Here is a 16,790-nt window from a genome sequence, read left to right as displayed (position 1 = left end):
CGCTATTTTTTGCGTCATACATTGGAAAGTTAAATCAGTTTTTAGAAACACTTATTACTTTAAAAGTAATTAGAAGCACTTTATAGTATTTGCTTTTGAACTTTCTAAAAACACAAAAACTCTTCAGTCCCTTATTTAGGCCCACATCTTTTTTTGTTCCGACCCCTCTTCAGGGGGAAGGAACTATATACTCAAATGGGTTCTTTTTTTCTTCAGTCAATTTTGGCCGATCGATATATTAGTCATAGAGAGTTGAGACTGGTATCATTAGAAAGCTTGTGCAGCGTAGAATTTGGAATTAAAAAGATTTTTTTTGATTTTCATTTTTTTACAGGCAGATACCGACGTTTAAACTTTCGACAAAATGTGAATTCCGTTGATTTCATTCACAATTTTTCGGAATTTTTGGATAAAATTTTGCCAATTTTAATATAATTTAATAAAAATTTTCAAGAAATTGTTGTTGATTTTACGTTTAAAGACAAAATATATTCTCGGCTGTTTTCATTGAAATTTTTTTGTCACAAATTGCGGCTAAATATTTCACAAAATTCAGATTTTTTTAAATCAAAAACAGCACGAAATAAGTTTCTTTAGTCCACTCTGAATAAATTTGCAGGAAGTGCACACCCAAACACCACTAACACAATCCTTGTAGACTGAAAAGGGGGCTAATTCTACTTCAACGTCCGTTGAGAGTGCTCTGTAATTAAAACTTTGTTTTTTGCCAACTTTTTTCGTTGATTATCAAAAACACAGCATTTATTTTTGGTTTCATAACTAACAAAAAAACTATATCAATGACATTTGAAAAAATAAATATTCCTAATGGACAATCCAGCATTATCAGGACTAGTTTTGTACGAATCCTGGACCGTTACAATCCAAAAAAAAATTCGGATTGTCACCAGTCGGTTTTTTAAATAAAAATTTCGATATTTTAAAATCGAAAAAATCGAAATTAAACAACAGAACATTTCAAATCAAAGCTCACTAGTGATAGGTCCTATTGGCTTCGTAATTTCCTCCAAATTAATTAATCTAGTTGATTGCTTGAACGCTTATGGCCGTTTTGACTTTTAAAATATTTGATTTTCAAATAAAAAATGGCTTGTTGAACTTTGCCTCCATTTTTCTCTTAATTTGGTCAACTTGTAGCTTAGTGTCAGCAATCAAAGAATGCTCCTTCTTTCTGCTGAATTCAAAATTAGTCTTTAATGCGGTTTTACGCCTTAAGTTATGGTGTTCTGGCTTTAATACTACTAAATTTCACAATTTTGTTTATTTTTAGGTATTTGCCCATTTTTCATGTTTTCTAGTTTTGTCAAATTATCACGGTGTTGGCAGTTTATATATCAGATTTTTCGCGTTGAAAAAAACGCACAATTGATAATAAATAATCCTTAAAGATATAGATTTTGGTTCTTTACCGCTTCGACAATACTTTCTCGAATTTGATTGAATTTTTTGATTTTGTCTTTTTACTGTCGTTTTTACTTTGTCGTTTTTACTTTGTCTTTTTACTTCGTCGTTTTTACTTTGTCTTTTTAGTCGTATTTAATTTCCTATACAATGACCCAATTTGATTGGCTTTTCATGAAAGAGTAGATGAGCCGATGTTCTAACATTAGAAGATAGATGATGGCTTTCATGACTTTGAAAACAATTTTTTTCCAAAATGAAAATAAAATCACTTCAACTTCAAAATTTTGTTCCTTTTATTGTCTGTTTGTTACCTGGCCTCGTTAATTAAAGGTTGAAGATGACATTATTTTGTCATGGGAAGGTATCATAAGGGATTGGTGTCACAAAACTGATGTTTTTTAAAGAATTCGTTATGACTTTACTGGCTTCGACACGGGTTTTTCACAAAAAGTAAACTAATTTTTGAATTTTGTCATATTTGACGTTCTTTTTTGTAGACGTAAGACATATTCTGGATAATTGCAGTTCTCAAGGGCTTCTATTGGAAGAACAAACGAACCCATTCAATTTTTCCATTTTGTAATTAATGGCTTTCATGTCTTTGGAAAAAATTTTTTTTCGAAAAACAAGTATTACATAATTTTGCTTTTCTTTTTTGTCTAATTGCTACCTAGTTTCATTAATGGGCGGTCACATAATACATTATCGGTGTGCGACGAAGGTGCAATCGAACATATTTTGTGGGCCAAAGTATGGCTTTACGGCTTCCAAAGCATTTTCTGGCAAGTTTTAATTGATTTTTTGTTTGTTGTCTATTTGTTGTTCTTTTTGTACCTGCATAAAAAATTGAATATCGACAGCTCTTAATTCCGTTCCATAGATGCATTTGTAATTGTAAACCTATAGGATATTTTAGCTGATTCCTAATGGTTTTCACTACTTTGAAATTAATTGTTTTTTTAAGAAAAATTCAGCGAATTTTCTAACTTCAAATTTTCTGGTCTTTTTTTGTCTAATAGGTACCAAGCCTTATTATGAACTGGTGAATAACCATTTTTTTCTGGCGAATTACAAGTTATTTTGCTTATTTTCAGTTTTATCTGACGCTATTTTGACTTTGTTATTAAGTTTTGTTTTTTAAAACGGACATAAATTTTTTTGATATAATTAATGTTTGTTGTTGTTTGATTTTGCCGTTCGTCTTCGCTCGCTTTCTTAATATCGGCATATTTCTCATCAATCTAATGCATCATTTTTTACTCCACTGAGTTATTTGCTTTGGAGGCTATCTTTTCGTTCATACACCAGTTTTTTTTAAAAAATACTTGAATTTTTGTGTTTTTCTATCTGTTCCTCATTTGGTAGACAATTGTGCCAAAATTGTGGTTGAGCGGGGTCGGAACCTTATGTGCAATCGCACATTACCGAGCCTCCTTGTTACAATTGAAGGCTCATAATGTGCGTTGTTTTGCCTGTAATTTGTGCATACCACCGGTAATGTATGATTCTTAGTTTCCTTTGTTTATTGTTTCCTCCCAGTTATGCGTTCTCAATTCTAATTTTTTAAGACTTGATATCGGTGGCTAGCGGTAAGGAGTGATGGCCGAAAAAATGAACAAATTCTGGGAACCCGACATTAGGAAACGAAAAGATTCATTACCAAGAACCAAATTTGTATCAGATTTTTCTCCGCAATTTGTTCTACAAAACAAGAACATATCTAAAACAAAAAGCTTTTGACCTCTCTCCGAAGTAAACAGCGGCTCAAAAAATTCATGGCATAAATTAGTTGAATTTAAAGATCAACCATGCAAGTAACATTATTAAGACTTAGAAGTATCATTACTAATCAAGCTCCAATTAGCACCCTTACAGGTTTAAATTGTAACTGCAGCTACTGAGAACTACTTTCCTACATTTTGTTGTCTCCGCCATGCAACAGTACAAACATAATATTTTCACAATAGAAATGTACAAATACAAACTAAAAAGCTATTCTTAAAACATCTAAAAGACAAATTACTGAATGCATTCTGTACAAACAAACAAAAACTCCAACTACATAAGTAAAAAGGCACCATTTAATTGTGCCGAGGAAATGTACTTGTTCAGCATTGATGACTAAGCTATGTGTTAATTCGTAAAACTCCGAAATAGACAGTGCTACATTGACTAACATAAACAAAAGGACAAAGACACGACTTGAGGACGTACGTTCCGCCCACGACAAGTCATCCTCGTCGTCACAGCTCCCATTGTCATCCCCCCCATTGTTTGAGGCAGTGGATGTTGACACCTGTCTTCTGGTTGCATCCGACAGATATATGCTCTGGAGAACTATTTCTGCAATTCTGAACACATTTAAAACAAACACAAAAGTTGCTACTATTTTAGCTTCTGCCTCAGCTTGTAACTTGTCTACTTGTCCGTATTCAGCAACTTCCACCTTCCATTCGTCCCCTATGCTCTGCATAATTGTTTCCCTTTCACTGTCTTTGATTAATTGCAACAAAGCAGCCATTGCGTTGAATACAGCGTAAGTTAATGCAGCTAAAGATGTGACAGCTAAGACCGGTTCACTCATCCAGTTTATGACCCCTGTCGGCCTTTTGGGATGACCTTTGATGATGCAAGTAGCGAGTGGGAGAGTAAATCCCATTACAGCAAGCCATATAACAGAAACTACTACGTGGTAAAATAGTTGCACGCTTTGACCACTCGCTTCTGTATTTGTCAACACTTTGTCTATGACAATAGTTCCTGCGCAAGAGAAAACTGCCAGAAAGCCAACACCAAATCCTAATATGACTTCACAAATTTTAAAGTTGCAGGGGAAGAGCCTCTTTTTGCTTTCGTTCGGAATCCAGCAATCATACATCTGCTGGGCCAGCTTCTTTCGAATAGATGACGTTTTCTTTCCACAATTAGTCCACATTTTGTACAGGATACACGTAGAGTAGATAAGGAATCCAGTTGAAAATGAAAACAGAAGGAAAGAGAACTGTTCTTCTACGACTGACACCGCTGATGGCGATCGTCGAGAACAGTCTCCAGTGAGTCTACGGTCAGCTATGTACAGGTTACTCTGGTCTGTGACTAAAGAAACCTCGCTCATGGACTCCAAGGTCTCCTAAAACAATGTCAAGGTCAAAAGCGATGAGACAATTCTGCTACCAATACCCAAACAATTTTAATTAAAAAAATACAACATAGCTGGCAGATTGCCAGAAAATAGCCGCAATAGATTCGTAGATCGGCAGTCTAAAAAAACAGTAAAAAAGACAGACCAAAAAAAATCGTCTTTTCATTGAAGACTGTAATATACCTTTGTCCAGCTATATTATTGTGTTGAATTTGTTAGAGTAAAGTTTCTCGCTAGTTTAATTAACTACTTAGTAGCATGGCTTTTATTGCTTAAATTATTCTTTTCGCATGACTAATTGTTCAGGGCCTGAGCGGTTTCAATATTGCTTCGGAGCAGGGCCGACAGCTATAAGTTTTGTCACTAGAGAAAAGATCCAAATCTAAGACTGAATTACTTGTCTGCTGATTTTCAACTAGACAATCTTGGTTGTGTTGCTTAGAGTTAATACTTTTCAGAACCAAGGGCCGTATTTACATTTGAGTAATCACTTATACAAATACATCAAGTTTAACTAGAATAAATAGAACTTCTGGCGCGTGCTGACACGTGCCGGGCAAATAAGTGTCAATTCACTATTTGCAACCGAAACTACTGGTTTGAGAGGGATCTTTCCATCAGAGAATTTCATAAAATTGGGGGTTTCGTTGGAAAAATTTGATCTTATAATACAGATACATTACTAGGATGTGAAGAAGAAGATTTCCAATGAAGACTGTAATAGTCAGAGTAAGGGAAAGCTTTATTGGAACATAAAATTCTAACTTATCAACAAGAGATGGCTTCAGGAGTTGCATTTTGTGGACCAAAGGGGCTGCTATTTTGTCTAAATCGGCTTGTTTAAGAGTATCAGTTGTACTGATCATTTCTACTAACAATTGTTGAAACAATACAATATTAGCATCTGTTTTCGACGTAAAGTAAGGGAGTTTCTCAATTTCAGGTAACGATGAAATCAGGCGTTGTAGAGGGTCAGCAAGTTTAACATCGAGTCGAGTGGCTGGAATTGTTTGGCAACTCGAGAGGTCCGGTCGGATTTTAAGGTGTTTGCTGATCAATTGGATTCCGCATTGGAGAGTTATTATGCAGAGTCGACATCCCTCCTTCTCTTCGCTTGTCGGAAGCGAGCCATCGTTCAAATTGTATTCTCTCCACGTAAATGGTTTTGCACTCATGATTAGCCAAATCCCGTAACCGAGATTTCTAGCAGTTTCAGGCGTTGGGAGCATTACCTTTTCGGTTTGGCATACTGAAAGTGCAACGACTGTCGCGTGGAAATAGAGTGTTGCTAAGCAAGACGATTACGACTGTGCTAGATGAGTCTCCATTGTTTCGTGACATATACGATAAGTTGAAGATCCTAGACAGTTAGCGAGCTGTTGTTGGGTCAATGTAGTCTCCATGGAATCCTGCGAAATTGCCAAGTATGGACCTTCGATGATCCATTGAAGGGCTTCTTTAGGATCCTGTTGAGGCATTGGGATGACGTGTGCACTGTAGACGTAGAATGAAGTTTGGCGGGATGCCAGAGGAATTGCTAGAGTCAAAAGTAATCCTTGTTCAACGGTGGCAATTTCGTAAACAAGTTTGGCATCATAATATGACATGAGATCCTTCATGGGTATTGCCAGTGACAAACGATCTGTTGAAAGTTTCCGGCTATCATGAACTGAATCTAAGACGGCTAACAATGATTCGCGGGGAACTAATGACATTGGTAATCGTTTATCTAACAGAATGGGTATGGAATTTAACAAATTTATACTATAGGCATATAAAGCTGAACGATAACTTTTGATGTCGGCGTATAAAATTGATCACAATGAAGCTACAGTATCAAAGTTGAAATTTAATTGCTGATTTGAGAAGAGCATTTGTGTATAATCTCGTAATAAATGGAAGTTTTTCTCGAAAATGTCGAATTGATCTTGTACTACTTTCCAGTTTTTATTTTAATTATCTTGCATTTCCTGTTGGATTTCCGAAATTTTAGCAATTTCATTCGAGATGAGAAAGAATTTTTCGTTGCTGGCTGACTCAACTTCGAGTACATAATCAGTAAGAACTGATGCGTATTCGTTAAGTCGTGCAATGTTTTCTGCATTTTTGCGTCCATAATTTTGGCTTTTTCCGAACAATCCAGTTATTCCGCATCCTTCTGAACCTGCCATTGAGACTCCGAGTAATCCAAAGAGTGCTATTCCAGCAACTGCGGCGGCTGCTGCTACTGGTGCTTCACGCTTTTGTCTGCTTCTTTGACCGTTTTCTTCTTCAGGGCTTAAAAATTTCGCGGTAACATTGCGCATACGTTTCACTTCGTTTTCTGCTGATTTTGTCTCATTTGTGATTTTTGAGAGCATCCAATCCAAGTTGAAAGGTTTATTAGATGAGTTAAATGGCTCTGAGAAGTTAACTGGGCACAAAATTGACGGTTGTGTCCACATAGTTGCTAGTTTTTCGAGCATATCTTGGATTTGTTGTTTCATAACAAAATCGTATTGCGGGAAAGGAACTAGGAATTCAACGTTAACGAACTTCTCTGCGAGTACAAATTGTGATTCCTTGTGAAAAATAATTCCTTTAGTAAGCGCTTCATATTTAGTTGGGCTCTCTTTATTAATCATTTCAGAAAATAAGAAAAGAGAAAGAATTGAACAAATTAGTGTTTTCATCGTGAGAGAAGTGTACTGTAAGTCGAATTTCAAGCCAAGTGATAGAGACCCACTGTGTTGTTCTACTAATATTTGTCTCATTTGCTGGCATTACCATACTGAGCTGATGTTCATTTCATGGTAAATACTTGCTCTAGCATTTCAGATGGGGATTTCCAATTATGGTGATATTGATGCTTGATTTGTAAATAAACATAGTTTCTCCCAGCTGCACGGGTCGAGGCAGCGCCCAAACTGAGCCAGGGGGGCAAATAATCAGGTTCTTACGGCACCATTTCCCAGCAACACGGGTCGAGGTTGCGCCACTTGCGGCTAATAATGCTAAGCAAGTAGGGCTGAGTGTTTTCGAGTTTTTCAGATTGAAATCATGTTTCAATATATCTGTTTCAAACGTTGTGTTGACTTGTTGTTCCAATGGAACCTTCTATTCTGCTTTTGGAGTTTGGACTAAAGTCAAAATACCACAATGCAGAGCTGACGATTCAGTTCAAAAGGATCAGTTCAATTCGGATCCGGCTCAAGTTTTATTGTGCTTGATGTGTTTACTTATTACTATATTTATTTGCCTTCCGTGTGGTTGGAGATACAGTCGAAAATTCAGTGAGTGGTTTGATTTGCTGGCGTAATTGCGGATTGGGGGCGTCATTTTCCCCCGTTTCATTTAAACATCAGTTCGAGTATTTATCTAAGTCAGCCATCGTAGCAATTTGTCGTTTGAGTGCTTATTTCAAGTTAGAAAACTAGATTCCATTTCATGATTCATGCAGTTCATTAGTTCAGTTTAAACAATGCTCAAGTTTAAGTTCAGTCTGGCATAAGCTTGGCGAACACTTTGGTTAATTGCTGAGATAATGTGTAACTAGTCCTTTTTGGCTGTTGGTTGTTTGAAGTTAACAGGTTAATACAGCGTTTCGTGTTTGTGATCAGCTTTTCTTTACAACGCTCAGTTTAACAGTCATTATTTCTCATTGCATGAGTTCTACGCATTTTAGGGACAGCGCTAACTCACTAACTTTGTGTGTTCAATTAAAATATTTACATGCACTCAGTAACGTTATATAAATGTTTATTCATTATTCAACGGTTCTTTCTTTCAGTTCATAATGTCAATATCAACAAATGATATATTAGCGCGTGCCAAATCTGGAAGTTTTGAGTCTTTTGGTCTGAAGAAGCTGGAAGTTCGTGATGATTACCAATTCGGTGAAAATTTCCCAACTGAAGCGTTTGCGGTTAGAGGTCCCAATTCGGAGCGTATTAATCGATGGAGCGATTCTTTGATGAAGAGTTGGAATCAAGGAGACGTTGACGTCGAATCTTTCATAAGGGAAAATAGTGGGAGCATTATAGCAAGGCATACCAATGAAGATTTACCTGGATTTGTTGACTCGGAAACGATTTCCTTCGACCTCGCTCAGACAGATATTTTTCGAGCGTCCGTCAAACTTGGTTATAACTAGTACAGCTTGTTTAGCGGCATCAGCGGGGTGGTTTACCTCTGGGCATATTGAATGGGGGAGGGGAATTAAATGCTAAGGTTATTTATGGGTCAAAACTTTGGCTTATTACAACAAATGCGAGAGCGGGGAGACTTTTGTTTGCCCGTTCAACTTATCAATCAATTGTTGAATTTTTAACAAAGCCTCGGCCTGAAAATTATGTACCCAATGCGTTTGAAAAAAAAGTGTATTATCATGTGGCAGAAGCTGGAAATATAATAATTCAACCTGCATTTGCCGTCCATGCCGTCATTACAGCGCCTGAAGTAAGTCGCCGAAGAAAATGCTGGTCGCTTGTTACTGGTTTTGAAACTGTACACGTGAGGATGGAGTCTCGTGGCAGGCGAGTAATTGATTCTTTTGGAATTGGTATGAAGGTTGGCTTCATTGCAAAAGAGATCCAATTTCATGGTCACGCTCGTCTTGTACGGTTATTAAAAATTATAGATTATCGAGCAGCCGTCAAGAAATAAACAGAAACCGGCGGGTTAAATTTTCAAGACTATTATGCAGAGGCTCCCGTTACAACGCATGTGAAAGTTTTATTCAACTTTGGTTATGATCTGGAGGCTAGTCTGACTGCTGCAACAAGCAAACAGCCTAGCAAGAAGAGGAAAAGGACCGGGAACCTCCCGATTTCATCTGCAAGTTTATCTGCAAGTTCATCTGAGTTGATGACTACATTGTCGGAGTTGACCGATGAGGAGTATGAGTCATGGCCCCAGACTGTCTTGGAGTATTTGGATGTTTCCGCTCCCCGTCGGAAGTGACAGATCTGCCTTTGCAATGGTGAGTTGTAATAAGTTTCTAATTAGCATATTTTGACCCCTAGTGTGTAGTCGATTCATAAGCGAATATTTTGTTTTGGGGCTTTAAATTCAAAAAAGGGCACCAAATTCTTATAAATAAGGTTGGTGGGTACACTCTTGCGAAGTATGGGGTTATTCTGACCAGTGGGTAAGATTGGCGATCACTTTAACTTTTTGGTGACAATTGGCATTCTAGTAGTTCGCGGGCAATTGTAAGTGATAACTTCACGTATAATTGTTGTTGTGTTCGTATTATAGGCTATATCATTCACGCATGAGCTTGTTTTGAAAGTGAGTTATTAATTTTTGATCATCAGCAAGAGGAAAGCATTGACTTTGACGATTTGGCCCAAAATTGAGGGCATTTTTAGGTGTCCCATTTACGTTAATTCAATTGTGCAGTACTTTTAGCCAATCGGCCTCAGGTTCATTCCAAGTGCACCTGGACCCTTGTTTGTATCCCTGGGGGTCCAGAAAAACTTTTCCAGGCACCTGAAGGCCTTTTTGGTGCTCTAACTTAGCCATTTTTGGAGGGTAACCTGTGTGGTATCAATTTTGGATTATTTTCTGAAAAAAATTCATTTTTCTCCGGTATTACGTAAACTACTCTCTTTTTCGGTTCCTCAGCGTCATTGGCAATATATGAAAAGGCGACGGATGTACTTTGTGTCATCTAAAGTTGAATTTTGCTGGGGATATTGGAGATAAACCGAGTGCACGTTCTATATTTTTCAGTTATTTTCGAATTTTTGCCGCTGCTTTTGGGCGCTTTAAGACCTCAAAATGCGCATCAAATGGTGAATTGGCCACTGAACAGTGTCAGTTGGTGGCCGTGTTATAGTTGTATAAGTGGATTTTTACGGGAACATCCGAAAATACTTCAATAATCTGTCGTAAAACACTTTCCTGAAAGTTGATCGAGGCCACATCCGAGTTTTGGATAATTTATTGAGCGTATGTTGTGCTTCAATATAACAAATCGTAGTGTGTAAAGGGCAACTGAGAGGTTGTAATAAGTAGGTTTATCATAGTAGTTCTCTTTCGTGACCAGGTTGAAGATATATCGATTTAAATTCGTATCATAAAATGAGATAACGGAACCTATTGGTGGTTTTTGCGCGAATTCTTGACTTTGCAGCATTTCGGGGTAGTAATTGACAATTTGCCGAGCGAGGCCTTTACTCATCTTCATATCGCTTGATATGCAATGCGCAAAAGAGCTTCTGGAGTTAAGAATATCACCTTTATGATAGAAGAATTTGGCTCTTGTTTTTCGAATTTCAATTACATTTATGTTTGAAGTAGTTTGTTTGCTCCTTGAATGGCTTCGGGTTACCCGTCTGTTATCGTCTGTTGAACCTCTTTGGTATCTCTCAATGCTTGATCGGACTTGGTCTAGTTTCGTTTCTCTAGTTGGAGTTTGGTCCCTTCTTGATCTGCGCGATGATTCTGCAATTATTTGGTGTTTTGTTCTTTTGTTAGGATAGGTGGCTGTGTGGGAGATTCGGGCAGTCGTTGCGTTTGTGAACGTGAACCGAAGCGTGCTACAGGTTCCCATGATTCAAATTTTCTAACTCCTCGCATTTTGGCAAAGTTAACTCTGTTGTGGTTGCTTCGAGTACTTGGTCCCGGTTGTTGTTCTGTATCTTCTTCGTCGTTTGCTCTAATTCTCTCGCTCTCAGCGGCTCCAGGGGGCTTTCAGGATGCTGAAATTCTTCCGGTGTCGCAATAATCTCGGGGCTATCTGAAAGGCTGGCTCGGGGTGAATTTTCTTGTGAATTTCTTGGTGAATTCATTGGTGAAGGTGTTCTGATTTCCGCTGGCGGTATCACTGGTATTGGCGGTATTACCGGCACTATCGGAGGTACTGGTGCTGCCAATACTGAGCTGATGTTCATTTCATGGTAAATACTTGCTCTAGCATTTCAGATGGGGATTTCCAATTATGGTGATATTGATGCTTGATTTGTAAATAAACATAGTTTCTCCCAGCTGCACGGGTCGAGGCAGCGCTCAAACTGAGCCAGGGGGGCAAATAATCAGGTTCTTACGGCACCATTTCCCAGCAACACGGGTCGAGGTTGCGCCACTTGCGGCTAATAATGCTAAGCAAGTAGGGCTGAGTGTTTTCGAGTTTTTCAGATTGAAATCATGTTTCAATATATCTGTTTCAAACGTTGTGTTGACTTGTTGTTCCAATGGAACCTTCTATTCTGCTTTTGGAGTTTGGACTAAAGTCAAAATACCACAATGCAGAGCTGACGATTCAGTTCAAAAGGATCAGTTCAATTCGGATCCGGCTCAAGTTTTATTGTGCTTGATGTGTTTACTTATTACTATATTTATTTGCCTTCCGTGTGGTTGGAGATACAGTCGAAAATTCAGTGAGTGGTTTGATTTGCTGGCGTAATTGCGGATTGGGGGCGTCATTTTCCCCCGTTTCATTTAAACATCAGTTCGAGTATTTATCTAAGTCAGCCATCGTAGCAATTTGTCGTTTGAGTGCTTATTTCAAGTTAGAAAACTAGATTCCATTTCATGATTCATGCAGTTCATTAGTTCAGTTTAAACAATGCTCAAGTTTAAGTTCAGTCTGGCATAAGCTTGGCGAACACTTTGGTTAATTGCTGAGATAATGTGTAACTAGTCCTTTTTGGCTGTTGGTTGTTTGAAGTTAACAGGTTAATACAGCGTTTCGTGTTTGTGATCAGCTTTTCTTTACAACGCTCAGTTTAACAGTCATTATTTCTCATTGCATGAGTTCTACGCATTTTAGGGACAGCGCTAACTCACTAACTTTGTGTGTTCAATTAAAATATTTACATGCACTCAGTAACGTTATATAAATGTTTATTCATTATTCAACGGTTCTTTCTTTCAGTTCATAATGTCAATATCAACAAATGATATATTAGCGCGTGCCAAATCTGGAAGTTTTGAGTCTTTTGGTCTGAAGAAGCTGGAAGTTCGTGATGATTACCAATTCGGTGAAAATTTCCCAACTGAAGCGTTTGCGGTTAGAGGTCCCAATTCGGAGCGTATTAATCGATGGAGCGATTCTTTGATGAAGAGTTGGAATCAAGGAGACGTTGACGTCGAATCTTTCATAAGGGAAAATAGTGGGAGCATTATAGCAAGGCATACCAATGAAGATTTACCTGGATTTGTTGACTCGGAAACGATTTCCTTCGACCTCGCTCAGACAGATATTTTTCGAGCGTCCGTCAAACTTGGTTATAACTAGTACAGCTTGTTTAGCGGCATCAGCGGGGTGGTTTACCTCTGGGCATATTGAATGGGGGAGGGGAATTAAATGCTAAGGTTATTTATGGGTCAAAACTTTGGCTTATTACAACAAATGCGAGAGCGGGGAGACTTTTGTTTGCCCGTTCAACTTATCAATCAATTGTTGAATTTTTAACAAAGCCTCGGCCTGAAAATTATGTACCCAATGCGTTTGAAAAAAAGTGTATTATCATGTGGCAGAAGCTGGAAATATAATAATTCAACCTGCATTTGCCGTCCATGCCGTCATTACAGCGCCTGAAGTAAGTCGCCGAAGAAAATGCTGGTCGCTTGTTACTGGTTTTGAAACTGTACACGTGAGGATGGAGTCTCGTGGCAGGCGAGTAATTGATTCTTTTGGAATTGGTATGAAGGTTGGCTTCATTGCAAAAGAGATCCAATTTCATGGTCACGCTCGTCTTGTACGGTTATTAAAAATTATAGATTATCGAGCAGCCGTCAAGAAATAAACAGAAACCGGCGGGTTAAATTTTCAAGACTATTATGCAGAGGCTCCCGTTACAACGCATGTGAAAGTTTTATTCAACTTTGGTTATGATCTGGAGGCTAGTCTGACTGCTGCAACAAGCAAACAGCCTAGCAAGAAGAGGAAAAGGACCGGGAACCTCCCGATTTCATCTGCAAGTTTATCTGCAAGTTCATCTGAGTTGATGACTACATTGTCGGAGTTGACCGATGAGGAGTATGAGTCATGGCCCCAGACTGTCTTGGAGTATTTGGATGTTTCCGCTCCCCGTCGGAAGTGACAGATCTGCCTTTGCAATGGTGAGTTGTAATAAGTTTCTAATTAGCATATTTTGACCCCTAGTGTGTAGTCGATTCATAAGCGAATATTTTGTTTTGGGGCTTTAAATTCAAAAAAGGGCACCAAATTCTTATAAATAAGGTTGGTGGGTACACTCTTGCGAAGTATGGGGTTATTCTGACCAGTGGGTAAGATTGGCGATCACTTTAACTTTTTGGTGACAATTGGCATTCTAGTAGTTCGCGGGCAATTGTAAGTGATAACTTCACGTATAATTGTTGTTGTGTTCGTATTATAGGCTATATCATTCACGCATGAGCTTGTTTTGAAAGTGAGTTATTAATTTTTGATCATCAGCAAGAGGAAAGCATTGACTTTGACGATTTGGCCCAAAATTGAGGGCATTTTTAGGTGTCCCATTTACGTTAATTCAATTGTGCAGTACTTTTAGCCAATCGGCCTCAGGTTCATTCCAAGTGCACCTGGACCCTTGTTTGTATCCCTGGGGGTCCAGAAAAACTTTTCCAGGCACCTGAAGGCCTTTTTGGTGCTCTAACTTAGCCATTTTTGGAGGGTAACCTGTGTGGTATCAATTTTGGATTATTTTCTGAAAAAAATTCATTTTTCTCCGGTATTACGTAAACTACTCTCTTTTTCGGTTCCTCAGCGTCATTGGCAATATATGAAAAGGCGACGGATGTACTTTGTGTCATCTAAAGTTGAATTTTGCTGGGGATATTGGAGATAAACCGAGTGCACGTTCTATATTTTTCAGTTATTTTCGAATTTTTGCCGCTGCTTTTGGGCGCTTTAAGACCTCAAAATGCGCATCAAATGGTGAATTGGCCACTGAACAGTGTCAGTTGGTGGCCGTGTTATAGTTGTATAAGTGGATTTTTACGGGAACATCCGAAAATACTTCAATAATCTGTCGTAAAACACTTTCCTGAAAGTTGATCGAGGCCACATCCGAGTTTTGGATAATTTATTGAGCGTATGTTGTGCTTCAATATAACAAATCGTAGTGTGTAAAGGGCAACTGAGAGGTTGTAATAAGTAGGTTTATCATAGTAGTTCTCTTTCGTGACCAGGTTGAAGATATATCGATTTAAATTCGTATCATAAAATGAGATAACGGAACCTATTGGTGGTTTTTGCGCGAATTCTTGACTTTGCAGCATTTCGGGGTAGTAATTGACAATTTGCCGAGCGAGGCCTTTACTCATCTTCATATCGCTTGATATGCAATGCGCAAAAGAGCTTCTGGAGTTAAGAATATCACCTTTATGATAGAAGAATTTGGCTCTTGTTTTTCGAATTTCAATTACATTTATGTTTGAAGTAGTTTGTTTGCTCCTTGAATGGCTTCGGGTTACCCGTCTGTTATCGTCTGTTGAACCTCTTTGGTATCTCTCAATGCTTGATCGGACTTGGTCTAGTTTCGTTTCTCTAGTTGGAGTTTGGTCCCTTCTTGATCTGCGCGATGATTCTGCAATTATTTGGTGTTTTGTTCTTTTGTTAGGATAGGTGGCTGTGTGGGAGATTCGGGCAGTCGTTGCGTTTGTGAACGTGAACCGAAGCGTGCTACAGGTTCCCATGATTCAAATTTTCTAACTCCTCGCATTTTGGCAAAGTTAACTCTGTTGTGGTTGCTTCGAGTACTTGGTCCCGGTTGTTGTTCTGTATCTTCTTCGTCGTTTGCTCTAATTCTCTCGCTCTCAGCGGCTCCAGGGGGCTTTCAGGATGCTGAAATTCTTCCGGTGTCGCAATAATCTCGGGGCTATCTGAAAGGCTGGCTCGGGGTGAATTTTCTTGTGAATTTCTTGGTGAATTCATTGGTGAAGGTGTTCTGATTTCCGCTGGCGGTATCACTGGTATTGGCGGTATTACCGGCACTATCGGAGGTACTGGTGCTGCCAATGGCATTGCAGGGGCTCCATTTAGAGGAACAGTTACGCCAAGGCGTATTTGTGGAGGTTGAACTGTTGCAGTCTTTGAAAATGCGGTACTTTGCTCCTCTTCTAATAAATTTGGGATATACTCATCAAATAATTCTGGCTCATTGCGAGTTGTTCTTCTCGAAGGATCCGCTTCAAAATTTGCAGGATCAATTTCTTGTATGTTTTCTGGTGGCTCTGTCAGTTTGATAGGTCTTAGTCTGATCCGATGAACACATTGAGTGTAATTTGTTCCTGTTTTTCTAATAATATAATTTGAATTTGTCAAGACTTTTTCGACTCTATAGAGTGGTAGCCATGTTTGTACTGCTTTCTGGGTAAACCCGTTTTGCCTTGTTAAACGAGGGTTTAGTAGTAAACAATGTGAATGTAATTTGAGTGGCTGTGCTTCAGCTTTTTGATCGTAATAACTTCTGTATCGCTGGTAAGAATCTAAAAGTCTGTTTATTTTCGACAAATTTTTGAAGCATTGCGTCTTGTAGCTGCGAAACGTAATCTGAATTAACTTCAACTGCTTGCATTGCTCGTGTGGAAAAACGGAGATCAAGTGGTTTAACAGGTTCACGTCCATGAAATAGAGTTGTCGGGCAACAATTAATTGAAGAATGGTACGATGTATTGTGTATAAAGGTTGCAAGCGGTTCATACTTGTGCCAATCATTCCACTGTTCATTGGAATTGATTTTTAGGGTCCGTTTAAGTGCTGCGTGTGAGCGTTCCACTACTCCAATTGTTTGTGGGTGTTTCAGCGTAGCATGTTTGAGTTTTACTTCGAGTAACTTCGTTAATTCGGCCATTAGTTTTGAGGTGAAATTTGTTCCCAAATCACTCAGTAATGTACTAGGCAAGTAGCTATGCTGGAAGAAAATCTTCACAAGCTCTCTGGCAACTGTGTCGGCACTACCATTTGTCAGTGGTACTGCAAACAAGTACTTTGTAAACACGTCAATTCCACTGAGAACAAATTTGTAAATTGGGCCTTTTTGTTCAACTAGGTCGATTTGCATCATTTCTCCGGGGAATGACTGTAGTGAAGATACAGGCTGTAATGGTGGTTGCAGTTGCTTGTTTGTTGGTTGCTTGAGCTGTAGGCATGTGATGCAGTTTTTGATGAAATCGATGAAGTGTTCAGTAAAACCAGGATAGTAAAATCGTTTTCGGAATTCTTGAATTGTGCGAAGTATTCCCAAATGTCCTCCTGTTGGTGAGTTGTGTAGATTACTTCTTTCCAGAG

At 38.6% G+C, this 16,790-nt stretch overlaps 1 protein-coding gene across 1 annotated transcript in view; it reads right to left on the bottom strand.

Moving 5' to 3' along the window:
• Positions 1-3,197: 3,197 nt before the first annotated feature.
• The window catches only part of LOC142340294 (uncharacterized), a 52,005-nt gene continuing 38,412 nt past the window's right edge, over positions 3,198-16,790 (bottom strand). The window contains exon 3 of the mRNA XM_075390872.1: positions 3,198-4,555. Coding sequence (XP_075246987.1) covers positions 3,410-4,555 — 1,146 coding nt within the window. The 3' untranslated portion in view covers positions 3,198-3,409. The remainder of the gene's footprint in view (positions 4,556-16,790) is intronic.

Source organism: Convolutriloba macropyga, chromosome 1 (genome assembly GCF_964194025.1).
Source record: "Convolutriloba macropyga chromosome 1, txConMacr16.3, whole genome shotgun sequence".
Lineage (NCBI taxonomy): Eukaryota > Metazoa > Xenacoelomorpha > Acoela > Convolutidae > Convolutriloba > Convolutriloba macropyga.
Note: the sequence above shows the minus strand (reverse complement) of the source record. Positions and strands in the feature narration are given on the sequence as shown.